The sequence below is a fragment of the Dermochelys coriacea genome, chromosome 2, assembly GCF_009764565.3.
Source record: "Dermochelys coriacea isolate rDerCor1 chromosome 2, rDerCor1.pri.v4, whole genome shotgun sequence".
Taxonomy (NCBI): domain Eukaryota; kingdom Metazoa; phylum Chordata; order Testudines; family Dermochelyidae; genus Dermochelys; species Dermochelys coriacea.
Window position 1 is genome coordinate 69,772,329 of NC_050069.1, and position 20,644 is coordinate 69,792,972.

Consider the following 20,644-nt stretch of genomic DNA (forward strand, 5'->3'; position numbering starts at 1 on the left):
TCCCATGGAAGCATAGCTTGTCCCAGACTGGAGTCCAATCGAGCTCCTTTGAAGGATATGGGGTTGATGGGTTCCGAATGGGACTTTTGATTTATGAGGAATCCCAAACTCCTGAAAAGAGTATATGTGTAGATAACGGCTTCACAAAGAAGATCTTGCAATTGTGCCTTAGTAACCAATAGTCTAAATATGGATACCTACTTATCCCTTTCTTTCTCAAGAGAGCTGCCACCACTGATAGGTACTTTGTGAAAACTTTGGGAGTGGTAGCTAGGGGTCAAAATGAAGGACCATTACCATTTCTTATTACAAACCTGAGGTTTTTGCGAAAGTATCTCTGTGGAAGTAAGCGTCTTTTAGATCAAGAACTGAAAACCAATCAGTCAACTAAATGGAAGGTAGAATGAAAGGAGGCCAAGATTAACGTGAAACCAGAACTTCCTGATGAAGGTATTTAGAATCCTCAAATCTGATATGGGACATAAACCACCATCTTTTTTGACAATCACAAAATATTGTGAGTAAAAACCCTTCTCCCTGAATATTTTTGGGACTTCGTCTATTGGTCTCATCTCTGAAAGTTTGAACTTCTGATCTTAGAAGACTTGCATGGGAGAGGTCCCTGACTAGGCGTGAGTGGGGAAAAGTAGAGTCTCAAACTATATGGCATACCTGCTGTGAAACATTTCCAATATCCACTTGTCTATAGTTATCAAACCCCAATGGCAGTAAAAACTGCACAGCTGGTTTTCAAACAGTTGATTTCACTTTTGTTGAACTGTCAGACTGCAGCTGCCTAGCAAATTGTCAAATTTTATATTTAGAACCTAGTCTTGAAAAGAAGGAGGTTTCCCTCTTGATTTATGCTTAAAATTTCCTCTACAATGTTGAGACAAATGTTGGGATGGGTATTGAGGATAATATTGTCTCCTCTCTGAAGAATGTGACCAAAAAGAAGAAAAGGGATACTGCTGTCTTTGATATCTGAAAAATGACATTCCAGTTCTCTTCCCCTTCTGTTGCTGTTAAAATCCCAGAGACCTTGCAGTATATTTTGTCTCCTTCATTCTTTCTAATACCTCATCAGGCTTAATACTAAAAAAGACCTCACCCCTCAAAGGGGAGATCTTCAACCCCTTCTTTAGTCTCTAGTTGGAGACAAGAAGATTTCAACTAAGCAAAGCATTTTAAGAAAATTACAGATGAAACTGCTGTTGTTGGAAAATCTGAAGAGTCATAGCATGCCCTCAAAACATATTTAACAATCTGTTGGCCATGTGAAGCAATAACATTTGCTAACTTTCTCTCATCTTCTGATAAAAATGTGATGAACAGCTCTAATTTTTCCCATGAATGATATTGTTAGCGGCAATGACTGATAATTTGAGGCCCAAAGTAGATGACCAAAATAGTTTTCTGGCTAATATATCAATTTACTTATCCTCTTTATGAAAAGGAGTAGAATGAGTAGTATTGCAATTCCTCTCAAGACGTTAACCTCTCAGTTCCCAGAAACTCAGCTCTATTCTGGACTCATCACTCAGATTTTTACTGTATGCCAGTAAAGAACTGTAATGAGTAGATCAGGCTCAAGCTTAGGGGGTGGGTACAGAGTATATCACTGTCATCACAACCACAAATCCCCAGAGAATACAGTCATTGATTACTTTAGATACAATTTTAACTATACACTGACACACATCTTCCAGTTGCAGTGGCAAAGGAGCCAGCAAACAGAGCTGTAAACAGGGGAGTTTGAGTGGGAGTTCTGTTGGAGGAGAAGGTATTTACTTACAGGACTTTAGTGAGAAGGCTATGACAGATACAGAGGCAGCAGTGGTAGTGACCAAAGCAGTGGAAGACACAATGAAGGTGGCTGGTTGTGGAAGCTGCAGCATGTACGTGATCCTGGAGGGGCTACCTGAAAAGAGTCTCATCTGCATGAAGTGCTGCCTGATAGAGCTGATGGAAGAAAAGATCCGAGGATTGGAGATGCAGGTGGAAACTCTGCTTGAGTTTAGAAGGGAGTTCGAGTGGATGATGGAGCAAAGACATGAGGAGGCTGAAGGGAAAAACTCAGACTTGCAGATGGAAGCAGGATCAAAGAACTCTGAGGGGAGACTGCTGGGTGAGGAAAGTGGACGGTGGAAACATATGACTAAGAGAACCAGGCAGAGGAAAAGATGGGCTAGTGAAGGAGAAACAGAGCTCAGGAACAAGTTTGCAGAGTTTGAAAATGAAGAAGGGGCACAGCAGGTGGTCACTGAAGGTGAAAGGGCAAGGAAGAAGAGAAGAGCAGCTAATCCTATAAGAAGAGGGGATGAGTCAATGGAGATAACAACACCAAATATGAGCCCCAGGAGGATACAGAATGGGTTGCAGAGGATTGCAAGGGACAATAGGAATCGAGAGGACTTGCAGCCAGAGGGAACAGGGGATAGATAGGAGAACTGCACCATCACCAGGAAAAGGCAGGTCTACATGATTGGGGACTCCTTACTGAGAAGAATAGACAGGCCTGTAACCAGAGCTGATCCAGAGAACAGAAGGGTGTGCTGTCTGCCGGATGCTAAGATACGGGATGTGGACCTGAGGCTGAAGAGGATCCTAACGGGAGCGGGAAAGAATCCACTGATTGTCCTTCATGTGGGAACAAATCATATGGCTAGATTCTCGCTGGAACGTATCAAGGGAGACTATGCCAGGTTGGGAAAGACGCTTAAGGAAATCGAGGCTCAGGTGATCTTCAGTGGGATTCTGCCTCTTCCTAGAGAAGGGCAACAAAGGTATGACAAGATTATGATGAAAAACAGATGGCTCAGGCAGCGGTGCTTAAGGAGGGCTTTGGGACGTATGACCATTGGGAAGCATTCATGGACAGAGGACTGTTCTCTCGGGATGGACTTCACCTGAATAGGGAGGGAAATAGATGTCTAGGATGGAGGCTGGCACAACTGATTAAGAGCTTTAAACTAGGAATTTGGAGGAGATGGTTGAGAGATGTCCAGGTAATCTCCACGCCGGATTTTAACATTGAGAGGGAAGAAAATGAAATAAGAATGGGTAGGAGAATGGATATAAGGAGGAAGGGTAGTATAGATACCAGTCTAATAGGTGACACTGGCAGTAGAATGTCTGTGCCTAATCGGGTAAAGAATGTGAGTGAGGCCAAACAGCAAAAATTAAGATGTTTGTACACTAATGCGAGGAGCCTAGGTAACAAAATGGAGGAACTAGAGCTACTGGTGCAGGAAGTGAAAACAGATATTATAGGGATAACAGAAACATGGTGGAATAGTAGTCATGACTTGACTACAGGTATTGAAGGATATGTGCTGTTTAGGAAAGACAGAAATAAAGGCAAAGATGGTGGAGCAGCATTGTATATCAGTGATGAGGTAGACTGTAAAGAAATAAGAAGTGATGGAATAGATAAAACAGAGTCTGTCTGGGCAAAAATCACATTGGGAAAAAAAGCTACTAGAGCCTCCCCTGGGACAGTGCTTGGGGTGTGCTATAAACCACCAGGATCTGATTTGGATATGGATAGAGGCCTCTTTAATGTTTTTATGTGTGATCATGGGAGACTAACTTTCCAGATATAGACTGGAGGACAAGTGCTAGTAATAATAATAGGGTTCAGATTTTCCTGGTTGCGACAGCTGATGGATTCCTTCACCAAGTAGTTGCTGAACCGACAAGAGGGGATGCCATTTTAGATTTGGTTTTGGTGAGTAGTGAGGACCTCATAAAAGCAATGGTTGTAGGGGACAACCTTGGTTTGAGCGATCATGAGCTAATTCAGTTCAAACTAAATGGAAGGATAAACAAAAATAGATCTGTGACTAGGGTTTTTGATTTCAAAAGGGCTAACTTTAAAAATTAAGGAAATTAGTTAGGGAAGTGGATTGGACTGAAGAACTTGTGGATCTAAAGGTGGAGGAGGCCTGGAATTACTTCAAGTCAAGGTTGCAGAAACTATCAGAAGCCTGCATCCCAAGAAAGGGGGAAAAATTAATAAGCTGGATGAGCAAGGATCTCAGAGAGGTGATTAAGAAAAAGCAGAAGGGAGGAATCAGCAAGGAAAGGGGGGTCAGATGGAGGTCAGAACATGAGGTCATATTGAGGTCAGAACATGTAGGGATAAAGTGAGAAAGGCCAAAAGCCATGTAGAGTTACTATTAAAATCAATAGTAAAAGGTTCTATAGCCATATAAATAAGAAGAAAACAAAGAAAGAAGTGGAACCGCTAAACACTGAGGATGGAGTGGAGGTTAAAGATAATTTAGGCATGGCCCAATATCTAAACAAATACTTTGCCTCAGTCTTTAATGAGGCTAATGAGGTGCTTAGGGATAATGGTAGGATGACAAATGGGAATGAGGCTATGGAGGTAGATATTACCACATCCGAGGTAGAAACCAGACTCTAACAGCTTAATGGGACTAAATGGGGAGGCCCAGATAATCTTCATCCAAGAATATTAAAGGAACTGGCACATGAAACTGCAAGCCCATTAGCAAGAATTTTTAATGAATCTGTAAACTCAGGGGTTATACTGTATGACTGGAGAATTGCTAATATAGTTCCTATTTTTTAAGAAAGGGAAAAAATGTGATCCAGGAAACTACAGGCTTGTTAGTTTGACATCTGTAGTATGCAAGGTTTTGGAAAAAATTTTGAAGGAGAGAGTAGTTAAGGACATTGAGGTCAATGGTAACTGGGATAAAATACAACATGGTTTTACAAAAGGTAGATCATGCCAAACCAACCTGATCTCCTTCTTTGGGAAGGTAGCAAATTTTTTAGACAAAGGAAACACAGTGGATCTAATTTACCTTGATTTCAGGACGGCATTTGATACAGTTCCACATGGGGAATTATTAGCTAAATTGGAAAAGATGAGGATCAATATGTAAATTGAAAGGTGGATAAGGAATTGGTTAAAGGGGAGACTACAATGGGTCATACTGAAAGGTGAACTGTCAAGCTGGAGGGAGGTTACTAGTGGAGTTCCTCAGGGATCAGTTTTGGGACCAGTCTTATTTAATCTTTTTATACTGACCTTGGCACAAAATGTGCTAATAAATGTGCTAATAAAGTTTGTGGATGACACGAAGCTGGGAGGTATTGCCAATACAGAGAGGAACCGGGATATCATACAGGAAGATCTGGATGACCTTGTAAACTGTAGTAATTGTAATAGGATGAAATTTAATAGTGAAAAGTGCAAGGTCATGCACTTAGGGATTAATAACAAGAATTTTTGTTATAAACTGGGGATGCATCACTTGGAAGTAATAGAGAAGGAGAAGGACCTCGGAGTATTGATTGATCACAGTATGACTAAGAGCCGCCAATGTAATATGGCTGTGAAAAAAGCTAATGTGGTCTTGGGATGCATCAGGCGAGGTATTTCCAGTAGAGATAAGGAGGTGTTAGTACCATTATCTGTAATATTGTGTGCAGTTCTGGTCTCCCATGTTTAAAAAGGATGAATTCAAACTGGAACAGGTACAAAGAAGGGCTACTAGGATGATCCGAGGAATGGAAAACCTGTCGTATGAAAGGAGACTCAAAGTGCTTGGCTTGTTTAGCCTAACCAAAAGAAGGCTGAAGGGAGATATAATTGCTCTCTATAAATATATCAGAGGGATAAATATCAGGGAAGGAGAGGAATTATTTAAGATCAGTACCAATGTAGGCACAAGAACAAATGGATATAAAGTGGCCATCAGGAAGTTTAGATTTGAAATTAAATGAAGGTTTCTAACCATCAGAGAAGTGAAGTTCTGGAATAGCCTTCCAAGGGGGGCAGTGGAGGCAAAAGACATATCTGGCTTCAAGACTAAGCTTGATAAGTTTATGGAGGGGATGGTATGATGGGATAGCCTAATTTTGGCAATTAATTGATCTTTGACTATTAGCAATAAATATGCCCTGTCATAAATATAAAGGAAAGGATAACCACCTTTCTGTATAGAGTGCTATAAAATCCCTCCTGGCCAAAGGCAAAACCCTTTCACCTATAAGGGTTAAGAAGCTAAGGTAGCCTCGCTGGTACCTGACCCAAAATGACCAATGAGGGGACAAGATACTTTCAAATCTGGAGCGGGGTGGGGAACGAAGGGTTCTGTCTGTCTCTGTGATACTTTTGCCGGGAACAGATCAGAAATGCAAGCCTTCCAACTCCTGTTAAGTTAGTAAGTAATCTAGCTAGAAAATGCGTTAGATTTTCTTTTGTTTAATGGCTGGTAAAATAAGCTGTGCTGGAGGGTTTGTATATTCCTGTTTTTGTGTCTTTTTGTAACTTAATGTTTTGCGTACTGGGATTCTCTATGTTTTGAATCTGATTACCCTGTAAGGTATTTACCATCCTGATTTTACAGAGGTGATTCTTTTACCTTTTCTTTAATTAAAATTCTTCTTTTAAGAACCTGATTGATTTTTCATTGTTCTTAAGATCCAAGGGTTTGGGTCTGTGTTCACCTATACCAATTGATGAGGATTATTATCAAGCCTTCCCCAGGAAAGGGGGTATAGGGTTTGGGGGGATATTTTGGGGGAAGAGATCTCCAAGTGGTTTCTTTTCCTGTTCTTTGTTTAAAATGCTTGGTGGTGGCAGCATACTGTTCAAGGACAAGGCAAAGTTTGTATCTTGGGGAAGTTTTTAACCTAAGCTGGTAAGAATAAGCTCAGGGGATCTTTCATGCAGGTCCCCACATCTGTACCCTAGAGTTCAGAGTGGGGAAGGAACCTTGACATGCCCGATGGGATGCTAGATAGGGTGGGATCTGAGTTACTACTGAGAATTCTTTCCTGGGTGTCTGGCTGGTGACTCTTTTCCACATGCTCAGGGTTTAGCTGATGGCCATATTTGGGGTTGGGAAGGAATTTTCCTCCAGGGCAGACTGGCAGAGGCCCTGGGGGTTTTTCGCCTTCCTCTGCAGCGTGGGGTACAGGTCACTTGCTGGAGGATTCTCTGCACCTTGAAGTCTTTAAACCACGATTTGAGGTCTTCAATAGCTCAGACATAGGTCAGGGATTTGTTACAGGAGTGGGTGGGTGAGATTCTGTGGCCTGCATTGTGCAGGAGTTCAGACTAGATGATCATAATGGTTCCTTCTGACCTTAAAGTCTATGATTCTATATCAAGTGCTCTGTGATTGATTTATTAATTTTTAGGAACCAATCACCATACAAACATGTGCTGTCCATGTGCCACACATTTGTCATTCATTACACATCATTCATTTCCCTACTATTCCCTTATCTACTAGCTACATATTTACAAGGCTACTGTGACTATTGCTGTGAATTCATGTCTTGTTCATTGTTTCATTTCCTTGTTTGGAATAGGCCGACACATGGTGCCTCATGTTGGTCTTTGAATGGCTGCCCTGACCAGCAGGGAATTAGCGATAGGAGGGTGTGAAAGTTGGAGAAACCTTCCTGAGGAAGAGGATACAGTTTGCCTATGTTTATAGATATTGGCTGAACTGATGTTGGGTTGGATCAAATAAGTTTTGCAGGTTGTTGTAAATCAATGAACAAAGGTAGAGGAACTCTGGAGGACAAGTGGGAACCAAGAATATTAAATATAGAAGGAGAAGTTTTCAAGACAAGGTTTGTAACTTTAAAATAGTCACCATCCTTTCAATCAATTCTTGGAAGCTACTGCTTCCACAGATGTGGAGTAAGTGGTAATTTTTTTAAGTCCTTTACTTGGTCTCATGGGTTCTCAGTAAAATGCACAATACAGATCCAGCCAATAAAGCCAAATGTGACCAAGGCCATTCTGGCCAGGATTCAGTCATCAGATCTGATTCATACTCTTGACTGTAATGTTGAAAGGATCTTGAGTCCCACTATCTCTTGTTATGATCAGGCGGATGAGAAGGAGCCAATGGTACCAGCTGCTCTGAACTGGATATTACTCAGATAATGGTTCTGATCCTGGATCTGATAGTGAGAGTAGAGGTGACAGCAGTGGATCTGATAGAACTGATCATAGAGATAATATATGTGGAGATCCCAAAGGTGTCTTGGGAAGTGGAACTGGAGGTGAAATCACCATTCTGCTCTTCCCTTATTCTCTGGAGGTAAAGGAAGGCATGCTGAAGAAGAACTCCTCTTATTTGTTCTTGATCTTTTTTGTGCATCTGAGATTGCTAAGGACTCAAGAGGGCTGGATCTGAACCATTTCTGTGAGAGAATAAATAGGAGGATTGGAACCAGAATGTTGCACAAGAGTGGTTCTCATTGGCTATGGTTGCACTCTGTAAGCTGCAGGCTTAAGAGTAGCTTCCCAAATACTTGAAACTGGCAAAGTACCTTGGTTACACACTGATTCCAAAGACTTTGATACCTGTATCTTAGCTCTGCTCACAGAATTTTTATGCGCCATAATCTTATTCATATTCATAGACTCTGGATCTGATGGATTTTCCATTCTTGGAATAGTTCTACTAACAGAGGTGGTTTCCACAGGTAGATTTCTCTCACCTTGTCTCAGATCTGCAGACCTGGAGACCTTCTTAGCCTCATTCTTCCCTTTCTCTGAAGGTGGCACAGCCGTTGCTGCTGGAGTTGAAGGTGCCCTCAGAATGGACAGAGGTCATTATGTTTCTGTTCATCTTTCTGATCTGAAGGACCTAAGAATGGTCTGGGCTTATCCCCTGGATCTGATGTCTTCTCAGATCCCTCTGACCTGACAATGCCTCCTGAAGGAGTACGTGCAATCTATTCTGTCTCTCCTCCTTAGCTCTCAGAGTAAACATGATGCAGATTGAGCACCTTGATGGAGAATGTCTCTCTCTGAAGTAAGCATGGCATCAGGAATGTGCATCTGAGGCCAGAAACATTTTGGGTAGGAGGCACAATGTTTGAATCCAGGGTTCTTCTTCAGCTCCACTGTTTGAATTTTTCTATTAAAATGTGTACTGTAAAACTAAACTATCCTACCTATGTAAACTGGAAACTAACTACAATCCTTAACTCTAACTTCATAACTACTAGTGGGCTTTTAAAGGATCAGAGCAAAAGTCCAGAAAGGTTCAGAGTCCATCATTGCAGGGCACAGGAAGGAATTGGGGTGGCTATGGATCGCCATGGCCCTTTGTGTAGCCTGGCCCCTAGAATTTTCAGGATAACTGATGTGGGGTCTTAGCATTGCTAGCTAGGTTCCATTGTCAAGGTGGCTTCGCTGATGCATTTCACAAGTGGTAATATGCAGAGGCCACTGGGAGGAGAACTGTTCTTTCTTTCTTTCTTTCTTTCTTTCTTTCTCTTTACGAGATTGGCTTCTTACTACACTATACTTCTTTGGTGTATAAGGAATTATTTTATATAGTATATTTCTTTATTACAGTAAATTTATGGGTGAATGACCATACCTTTTAAAGTTTAACGCTTCAAAAAAATTTCTGGTCATTTTCCACCGTAATTAGGCTACCATTATTCTACTGGTAGCTGGAGGTTTGTTAATGCAATTCAAATTTACCTAGGAGCTAGTGGTGTTTGTCTATGCTATTCTCCTTAGAAGCTGTTTCAAAGTAAAATCCCCACTTCCCATGCTGCTCAGCATAGTGTGGATGATTCAGTTTTTGTATTCATTTAAAGTTAAACGTCTTTGTAAGAAGTTTCTTTAAACCAACTGAAAATAGTTTGAGGAACTCAACTTTAGTAAACTTTATTTCATTTGCAACCCAAAATCTCAGAGCTACATTTGTGAACTCAGAAAGAAAAAAGTTAATAAAATTTCCTAATATACATCTGTAGTGTCAAAAATTCTTACTATCCTTAACATAATTATGTTATTGGAGCAATTTGGAAAAACAAAAAACATTTTAGTCTTGGTATTGGTCTCTTGGTATTCTGATATATACCATGTTTCCCTGTGTTGTGACTCTTTGCCCCTGTCCTCAGACTACAAGAAGTTATAGTTTATAACCCACTCAAAAGTTCTTAGCTTCTCAATAGGGTAATGGTAAGTTAGGCTTATTTCAGGTGTTGTGTATATATTCTGGGTAAGCAACTGTGACCTTTTTTAACTCATTCAAATTATGTGAGGGTGTTACCCAGGATTCTCTCAACCCAAAGCTCAGAGTAACTGTACTCTTCTGAGACGGCATCAAGAACAAATCAGTGGGTGACACAGTGCACCCATCTAATTAAAGTTTGGCACAAACCCGAAGTGCTTTCATCCAAAATTACTATTTTATTAGATCTCAAGCACAAAGATATGCAAAATGTTAAAGCGCCCCCAAATAATAATTAACCATGGTCTGAAGGGGTCTCGAGTGGTCAGATGACAAAGTTCAATGGCCAGTTGAATGCCTGTCACTTTGGATTCCAAGAGATGTCCAGAAGATCAAATCCAAATTCCTCAGACCAGTCTACCCCTTTTAGGTTAGTAACTACTACAATTATATTAACAACATGTCAATCAAAGAAAAACCATTAAGCAAGCATGTTTTAAACTGTTAGTCCTGCAGCTATCTTTCACACAACAACAGTCCAAAGATATCTCTAGACTTCCTGTTTTTTTAAAAGATACAATTTCAGGACTTTCAAAGAAAGCTTTAACAGGAAGGCAAGCAGGGTCATGCCCAACTCCCGTGGTCACTCAGCTCCCACCCTCCAGCTCATTTAGTTATGCTAAGGCTGCTACAAAGGCCTACTGGCTAGCTTAGCTATTTTTAGCAATGAGCACATTAATTGATATTCCAGTTACTGACAATTGCCTAAAAACATTAGGCATTCTGCTGGTTGTCAAAATGTCCTCTAACAAAAGGAGCACACAAGAAAAAGCTGTTTAGTTTCAAGCTGTACATTTATAAAACAATTCTGATTTCCAAGTGAGTCTCAGGCAAAGTCTCCAAAGTTTTTAATGTAAAAGTGAGAAAAACTATGGACCAAATTCTGCAACCACTAAAGTCAGAATTTGGCCTTAAATTTGTATTCATCAACAGATGCGGTAGTAGTAACTGAAAAATACAAAGACCATTCAGCACAGTCATGTCACCCTGCAGTAACTTCCCTGGTTTTATTCTGTCGACTTTGTCTGTTCTTTGTCTGGATAACTCCATTTATTGTGAGGCTGCTGAAGCAGGGTGAGCTTGAGCCTGGGATGGTTTTTGGGGGGAATAGAAAAGAAAAAACAAGAGGGGAAGAGCAGGTGGCAGCTTACTTCCTGGAGTGCTGCTGCAAGCAGTGGTAGAAACAGCTTGTGGAGTCTGGAGGGAGGTTGGCCAGCACTGGGAGAGAGGCAAGTAGTGAGCAAGACAGCAACCAGGACAGGAAAGAAGGGATGCAGTAAGTGGAGAGCCAGGGTGTACGGGGAGATTTTGGCAAACCAGTAAAGTGCCTAAAACCAGTATGGCTTATTGCTAAAAGCAGCCAAGTCAGCAGGCTGTAAATTGGCCATTCAGCTGTCTCAGTTTAACCAAGGCAGGAGAGGAGGGGTTTTTTTGGGTGCCACAGAGAGGGCGGCTTGACCCCGTGTCCTTCCTGATAAGAATTGTGTTGAAGTTGCTGATACATGCATTTTAGAAAAGCAGGATGTGCCCCAGGAATGTCTATTGGGGCCTCAAGGCTGCAAACGCTGGGAAAACCCACACCTGATTAATCGATAATCAGAAGGAGCTCTTGCTTGCTCATTGGAACTGCTTGCTTAACAAGTTTTCTTTAAGGGACATGTCATTCTATTATTAATGTATAAATAAGGGGGAAAGTTTGAGGTAGTGGGACTCTTTAGGACTGGACTCTCCCTCTGGATGCATCTTGTGTTACCCACTGGCAGACGGGCTGTCACTGTGCCACTCGAGAGCCACACTCAGCTTTGGTAATTATCAAGGGTTGGGGGTGTTTTACTAACCTGTTGCATATGTGTGTATAAGTGCTTGAGACTAAGTAAAGTTACTCTTGTGTTGTCCTGTTTGTGCCAGCCATCTATCGGTTGGACGGCCGTGTCTCCCCTGATTTATTTCCTGACACCACCTTGCACAGAATAAAAGTTACCAAGAGCTTTGGGTTGAAAGAACCCTGGGTAACAAGTGTATAGGGACCCCAGTGGCCCAATGTGTCACTGAAGGGGTGCCAGGAACAGAGCTGAAATGGAATAAGGCCCGTTCAGGAGGGACAGGAAAGACAGAGATACTAGAAAAGTAGGGATTACCACAAAAGGGACAGTACCTAGGAAAAGGAAAGACAGTGGTATAAGGGGAAAAGAGCAAATGTTAAAGGAAGAATAGTATAGCTAAACAAGAGGAAAAATAGCTAAAGATTCTCTAAGTAATCTAAGAAATTATTAGAAAAACATTGTTAGAAAACTGAGAAAAGTAAAGCAAGAATGAAAAGCGAAGGAAATAAGATATAATAAAAGAGAAACTGTAATTAGAGAGAAACAGACTTAAGAAATATGGAGGAAGTGAGCTGTAGCAAAAATAAGAAAGTAGTAAGGACTTTAAAACAAAACATCCAGACAGAATCTTAAGGTATACAAAGTGACATGACAGGAATAGAGAAATTGCCAGAGAGGAAAGGAACTATAAGCCAGGAAGTAACACAGGGATAATCAATCTTCTTCAATCAAGAAGCCAACACATCACATCAAGGAACAGAACTCTTTATTTAAGATGAAACTCAAAACAGTAAACAAAGATTGCATAAGAGGATTGCTAAGGATATAACTAAACATCCTAAGAACTCTTCCTTCATATGCTGGGCTTCCAGAGGCTGAAAACTGAGAAACTGAAAAGTGAACTTATAACAGTGGGGTTTATGTTCTAGTTTATTGTATTTTCTAATTCAAAATTCTGCTATTTCATAACTGTTAATTATTACCTATACATTTAATTATGTTTAATTAAGATAATAGTAGTTAATATACAAGTAGATAACAGTAATAGTTTATGGTGTAATCCCAAGTAGTTCCTGCTAAAACAACTAACTCTGATTTACTAGTGATTATTTCTCACTTAACTGATTTCTCCTTTATCCCAGCTGATTGAGATAAAACATAATTTGGCTTCTGCCTCTCTTTATTGCTCTGTTTCAGAACTCCACTCCATTAAGCTCATTATACTGATTATGAAATCTCCAGTTTTATCAGATATATGTAATATGTAGCCACAATTAAAAAATGCTGAAGATATGTGTGTGTGTTTGGTTGGGTTTAATTTTCAAAATGTGAATTATGTAATGAGTTTAATGTACCATAATGATCTGTACTGGTTATGTTTATTGCAGGCCTACAACTATATCTTAAACTGCTTACTGCAGTGTATGGGGGGAGAGAACAATGTGTTGAAATTCTGAAGAAAGGCAACTTACTGGGTGTTGCACCAGGTGGAGCTCGAGAATCATTCTTTAGTGATGAAAACTACGGTGTCTTGTGGGGTAATCGCAAAGGTTTTGCTCATGTGGCCATAGATGCAAAAGTGGTGAGTGGTCTCCTGTGTGTGTGATGTAAATGTGTAACCCATTGATTGTTTTATGTTATATGTCCCTCTCTGTGCCTGAGTCATAAAGGACACAAGTCTCTTATAGCCTCTAGCTACAGGGCCTGGTCTGACACTTTCTTAGGATGCCCAGGAATAGGAGTCACCTTGTTACCTCCCTGTCTCCAGCTAGAGGAAGAATTGCTTGTGCTTAACTGGGTTTCAGATCCCTGACACCACCAGTCAGTTAGTCACCCAAACAATCTCCTTGGGGCAATGGGAGCCCTCACTATGGTTTGCAGGCTAACAGTAGGTGCATCCCAGTTCCCGAGCTCTTTTGAAGCATTCCCTTGCGATATCCAGCCCCTGTAACTAGCCATTAACAGCAATACCTGGTTTGCTGTCTTCAAGAGGGCTGTCTTCAAGAGCGTACATGCCAAATTATTTAATTCATGTGAGGATCAGCTCCTATATAATATTACAGCACTATATTTATAGTGAAAACCATCATACATTTACTATCAAAGGCTAAGATTTCAGAGAGAGTGAGTAAGGATAATGATGGAAACAGAAAGGTTACATATAAAACAAAATCCCTATATGCTTTCTAGAGACTAAACTTAACTTTAACAAGCTAACCATCTGTCTAAAAGCAGTCACTTCTCACCTAAATGTCCTTTACAGTGTTCCCAACCAGGGCAGGTTGGGATCTCATTTTCATGAATGTAAACATACTGCCCAATAAGATCCTCAGATGCAGGAAAAAGTGGTGTCCTTTTTCCTTCTCCTTATGTCCCTCCAAATCCATTGTTTGTCCCCCAAGTATGGATGACCTCTCTTTTCCTCCAAGTTTTTTTCCCTGGTGTGCTGACTTCATGTTAACGTCACATCCTTATGTTGACTTGGTATGCAAACAGAGATTCCATTGTGTTGCTTTTAGAGATGTAAATTAATTGCTGTTAACTGATGCGATTAACTAAAAAAAATTAATCGCGATTAATTGCAGTTTTAATCATACTGTTAAACAATAGAATACCAACTGACATTTATTAAATATTTTTGGATGTTTTTTTACATTTTCAAATATCCTGATTTCATTTACAAAGTGTAAATACAAAGTGTACAGTGCTCACTTTATATTATTATTTATTACAAATATTTGAATTGTAAAAAACAAAAGAAATAATATTTTTCAATTCACCTCATACAACTATAGAGTGCAATCTCTCTATCGTGAATGAGCAATTTGCAAATGTAGATTTTTTTTGGTTACATAACTGCACTCAAAAACAAAACAATGTAAAACTTCAGAGCCTACAAGTCCATTCAGTTGTACTTATTGTTCAGCCAATTGCTAAGACAAACAAGTTTTTTACATTTATGGGAGATAAAGCTGCCCCCTTCTCATTTACAATGTCACCTGAAAGTGAGAACAGGCATTTGCATGGCACTTTTGTAGGTGGCGTTGCAAGGTATTTATGTGCCAGATATGCTAAACATTCACATGCCCCTTCATGCTTTGGCCACCATTCCAGAGGACATGCTTCGGTGCTGATGATGTTCGTTAAAAAAAAATGCGTTAATTAAATTCATGATTGAACTCCTCGGGGGAGAATTGAATGTCTCCTGCTCTGTGTTTTACGGACATTCTGCCATATATTTCATGTTACAGCAGTCTCAGATGATGACTCAGCACATGTTGTTACTTTTAAGAACACTTTCACTGCAGATTTGACAAGCCTCAAAGAATGTACCAATGTGAGATTTCTAGAGAGAGCTACTGCACTCAGCCCAATGTTTAAGAATCTGAAATGCCTGCCAACCTCCGACAGGGATGAGGTGTGGAGCATGCTTTCAGAAGTCTTAAAAGAGCAACACTCTGATGCGAAAACTACAGAACTTGAGCCACCAAAAAAGAAAATCAACCTTCTGCTGGTAGCATCTGACTAAGATGATTAAAATGAATGTGCGTCAGTCTGCACTGCTTTGAATCGTTATCGAGCAGAAACCGTCATCAGCATGGATGCATGTCCTCTGGACTGGTGGTTGAAGCATGAAGGGACATACGATTCTTTAGTGCAGGGGTGGCCAAACTGTGGCTCTTTTACCATTAAAGTGCAGCTCACAAGCCCTCCATGCGACCCCCCCCTTGTCCACCTACCAAACTGGGAGGGGGGAGCTCAGGACCTCTGCCTTGCAGTGGGGTGGTGGAGTAAGCGCTTCTGTCCAGCAGGAAGTGGGGGCCTCGGGGTTTCAGCCCTATGGGCTGCACCATCTCCCGGCAGATGTGCCCCGGCTCTCAAACTTCTGAAGCTTGTCGTATGCAGCTCGGAGGGCCAGTAAGTTTAGCCATCCCTGCTTTAGCAGATCTGGCACATAAATATCTCACGATGGCGGCTACAAGAGTGCCATGTAAACATCTGTTCTCACTTTGAGATGATATTGTAAACAAGAAGCTGGCAGCATTATCTCCTGCAAATGTAAACAAACTAGTTTGTCTGAGCGATTGACTGAACAAGAAGTAGGACTGATTAGACTTGTAGGCTCTAAAGTTTCACATTTTTATTTTTGAGTGCAGTTTTTTGTATATAATTTTACATTTGTAAGTTCAACTTTCATAATAAAGAGATTGCACTACAGTCCTTGTATTAGGTGAATTGAAAAATACTATTTCTTTTGTGTTTACAGTGCAAATATTTATAATAAAAAACAAAGTGAGCACTGTACATTTTGCATTCTGTGTTGTAATTGAAATCAATATATTTGAAAATGTAGAAAACATCCAAAATATTTAAATAAATGCTATTCTATTGTTTAATAGCGCTATTAATCATGTGATTAATCATGATTAATTTTTTTAATCATGCAGTTAATCACAATTAATTTTTTAATCACTTGACAGCCCTAATCAGAACCCTTTTAAATAAAAACCTACATTAAAACGTTTACTCTATTGTAATCCCATAACAGTGTGAAACTTTAGTAGAAGATATATTTTGTAAACCAGATCATTGTATATAAAAGAAATGGAATGGATCTCCCCCTAGAAAAGGAACAGTATTGAGGAGAGACTTAATTCGTATGCTTCAAACAGTGTTTATCCAAGATTTCAGCTTAGGACGTAGCTAAGCCATTGAACAGCTTCAATGTATGCCTGGGGGGGTCCTATGTGATCCCAAATGGAGCATCTGATTCTGCAGTGGTCTGTGTGTATGAACTGTTGTCTACATCAGAGTTTCCTATACCACATTTCACAGGTCAGAGACAAACTGTACCTGCCAATAGTGTCGGGGGATGGAGTGAGGGTGGCAGCTTCAGCATATGTTACTGAGCATGCTCAGTCTGTGTGAACATGCTCAGTGTAAGCCAAGCGGCAACTCTGCTGGGGCATATGACTCCACATGCCTTCTCACGCATCACCTCTGCCACACAGAACTGGTAAAGTGGGTGAGGTATCATCTTTTATTAGACCAACTTCTGTTAGTGAGACAAGCGTTTGAGCTATACAGACTTCTTCCTCAGGTCTGGGAAAGGTACTTAGAGAGTCATAGCTAAATTAAAAGAGAACATGGTCATGCTAAACTAAGGGACCATTCAAGATGAAGTGGCCCATTAACATCCTTGTAGTTAGTTGACAAAAAGTGGCTAGTGGATTACAGATTGTTATAAGACATAAATCCAGTATCTTTATTAAGACCATGAATTTTAGTGTCAAGCAAAGTTATGAATTTAAATTCAATATTATGAAAAACATAAAGAGTTTGAATCAAATGTCAGCGGAGTAGAATGAAGAATTCTTCAGATGAATGTTTGTTTTACAATGTACAACAGTAGGTTGTCACAGGGATGTTGCACAAGAAATAGATTCTCTGTTAAAGAGTGGCCTACACTATAACAAAATTTCAGAACCTCTGGTCTAATTTATGTCTCTGATAAACCTCTTGGGATAGGAACTGAGGGGGAAAAAAAGTTCCGTACCATCCCAGGTGGGTGGTTGGTGCTCAGTCTGTCATAATAATAATGAAGGAGCTGTCACAACATAAGGTTTAGGAAAGATATTTGCTTTGAGGTGATATGATCTCAATGTGTGCTTCTGAGAGATGATAACTTGCATCATTATTTGAAAGAAAAATCATTTTCTGAAAAATTACAACTTCTTAAAACTATTTTAAATATTAAAGGCATTAGAAAGCAAACATTCAATTAGGCAAGGTCATCCTTTCTTCTTGCCCCCTCCCCTAATATTTGCAAGAGTTTCATAATACAGATGAGACTCTTAAATTGCATAATCTGTGTATGTTTTATATAGGACTTTTGCTGCATTTTTAGAATCTGCTTGCAAGATTTTGTTACCAAAATAATATCTGGATGTTTTTTGTCTAACTCACTAGTATTCTGACTTCTTAGGCACTGAAAAAAAATTGCTGAACAGGACTCCTGAAACTGATAATTCCGATATCTGTGGAATTATTTTTTCTTTTTCTAAGTATTATTCTGTCAGTGTTGTTTTGGAGTTCATCGTGATGATAATAGAAACATGTGATTTAGGTTCAAAGAACCCTCAGAAAATGGAGCCTCACCTGGTACATAACTAGCTGTAGTTTTTCCTGACAAACATGTGACTCCTTTTGAGTTTCTAGTCATGATAAATTAACAGTTTCATTTTGATTTAATGGGATGGTAAAGTGGCCTGTAACCACATGATATAGATGCAGAATGATTCTATTCAAAGGTGATGCAAGATTTAAAAGAAAAAACTAAGGCTGAACTATTGTCCATATTCTTACCACTTCTTTTCATTATTTCTTAGCCCATCATCCCTTTGTTTACTCAGAATATTCGAGAAGGCTATAGAACACTTGGAACAACATGTAAGATTTACTTCATAAATTTACTGCATCTTTTCAAATTCGTTTGTAGAGTTTTTTTTATTTATGTTTTCAAAATCAACTGTTTCTGGGAAGTACTCATCTTGTGAATTTCTTTCTAATCTTGCATACATCCAACGAAGTGGATATTCACCCACGAAAGCTTATGCTCCAATACGTCTGTTAGTCTATAAGGTGCCACAGGACTCTTTGCCGCTTTCTAATCTTTTGTTCTCTTTTAACTCTGGTAACTGTTTCTTGTGATGTAAACTGTTCTGGGTTATCTAATCTTAATATGTATTTATTGGACTACATATTTATTGTGCTTTACATGGTGACACATCTTAAACTGGTAATTGGTATGCATGAGGTAATGGAAGAGTAGATTATTATTTTCAAGATTATGTGCCCTGAATATTATTTGACCTTCATGTTGCCTTTAACCAAATCACTTAAGATTTGTTAGTTACAATCCAGACACCATTTTGATTCAGGTTTCAGAGTAGTAGCCGTGTTAGTCTATATCCGCAAAAAGAAAAGGAGTACTTGTGGCACTTTAGAGACTAACCAATTTATTTGAGCATAAGCTTTCGTGAGCTACAGCTCACTTCATCGGATGCATTCAGGGACTCTGCTAGCTTCTAAGCTTATCTACTATGTCTCAAAATGTAATCTACCCCCGCCCTTTTTTTTTTTTAATTCACAGGGTTTATTAGGTGGTTGAATGAACATTTTCAATTGCCATTCGTTCCTGAATATGGAGGGTTCCCAGTCAAACTTCGCACATATATTGGAGATCCCATTCCCTATGATCCAAATATAACGGCTACAGAACTAGTTGAAAAGGTAAGTTGGCTCTCCTCTTTGAAACTTCAAGGAACCTAGAGTCTTAGTTTAAATGATGTTAATTAGGTGTGAAATATTTATCAAATTCCATGTCTACAGGTTTCTTATGAAGTAAAACTTTTACAGTACATTGGCCATCTTAAATAGTGTACTGTTATTCAACAACATATCTCTGGCTGAAATATCATTTTCTCCAGTCCAGACAACACTATTTTACACTGTTAGATTCCTCCACAGATTCATGCATTGTTCTGTCTCATCACTATCCTCCCTGGCCCTCTCCCTTGATACTTTACACCAGAGGTTTCTGGACTGTGTTCTGTGGATCACTTGCTGTTAGTCTGTGAAGAGTTGGATGATCACAAGGTCCTGGCTGTGCTCCTTGTTTCCAGATGGTAAACTGTCTCAAAAGGAGCTAAAATACATTAAATTATTAAAATTGAAGTAAATAAATAACATTTTTACAAATGTGCATGCAAGGCTCTAGTGCCCTAACACATAATTAATATTACAACAAACTCCCAGGAGCATTAAAACAATCATTCAGAGAGAAAATCTGCCTTCCACCACCCACAAAAGAGCCTTCCACACATTCATAGTTCTAGACAGTATATTTCAGCCAGCCCTCTCCAAAAACCCCATCTAACAGATGTCTGGCAGTGTGCCTAGGTCACCAAATCTGTGCTATTTTTGACTGATGGAGAGCAAGTTCTAGAGTCTTAAAGCCCTCACAGAGAGCATCCTGCTATCCACAATTCTCTGCCTTATAGTAAAGGGGATTCAGCTTGAGTGCCTCTGGAGAGAGGCAATCCCTCAGGTAGGTAGGTCACAGGCTATTTAAGGCTTCCTAAGTCATAACCAAAACCTTAAACTCGATCTGGAGTTAGATAGCACCATTACACAGCCAGTGCAGAGCCCAGAGCGTTTATGTCATGAGTTCCAAGAAAAATCCTTCACTGAGACAGCTGCTGTGTTCTTCCTCAGTGTTATTCTCTGAATGCCTTAAATGCATAACTCTATTTAGAGCACATTGCTATAGTTTAATATTAAGGTAACAAATGTGTAAATGATGGTGGAGAGGTCTGCAAAGGACACAGGTTTCTAGCCAGACAAACAAGGTAAAAAGCTGATTGGACTACTGCTGGGTTCACCTGAGGGTGAACACTTTTTACAAAGGTTTCAGAGTAGCAGCCGTGTTAGTCTGTATCCGCAAAAAGAAAAGGAGGACTTGTGGCACCTTAGAGACTAACAAATTTATTAGAGCATAAGCTTTCGTGAGCTACAGCTCACTTCATCGGATGCATTCAGTGGGAGATTTATATACACAGAGAACATGAAACAATGGGTGTTACCATGCACACTGTAATGTAGAGACCTTCCTTGCAACAAAGCCCGTTGCCAACTGTGCCCACATATCTATTCAGGGGACACCATCATAGGGCCTAATCACATCAGCCACACTATCAGAGGCTCGTTCACCTGCACATC

At 39.9% G+C, this 20,644-nt stretch overlaps 1 protein-coding gene across 1 annotated transcript in view; it reads left to right on the top strand.

The window, feature by feature from the left end:
- Positions 1–20,644, top strand: part of LOC119851279 (transmembrane protein 68-like) — a 60,009-nt gene that overhangs the window by 26,809 nt on the left and 12,556 nt on the right. Inside the window, exons 4-6 of the mRNA XM_038390867.2 lie at positions 13,252–13,445; positions 18,253–18,313; positions 19,017–19,156. Coding sequence (XP_038246795.1) covers positions 13,252–13,445; positions 18,253–18,313; positions 19,017–19,156 — 395 coding nt within the window. The remainder of the gene's footprint in view (positions 1–13,251; positions 13,446–18,252; positions 18,314–19,016; positions 19,157–20,644) is intronic.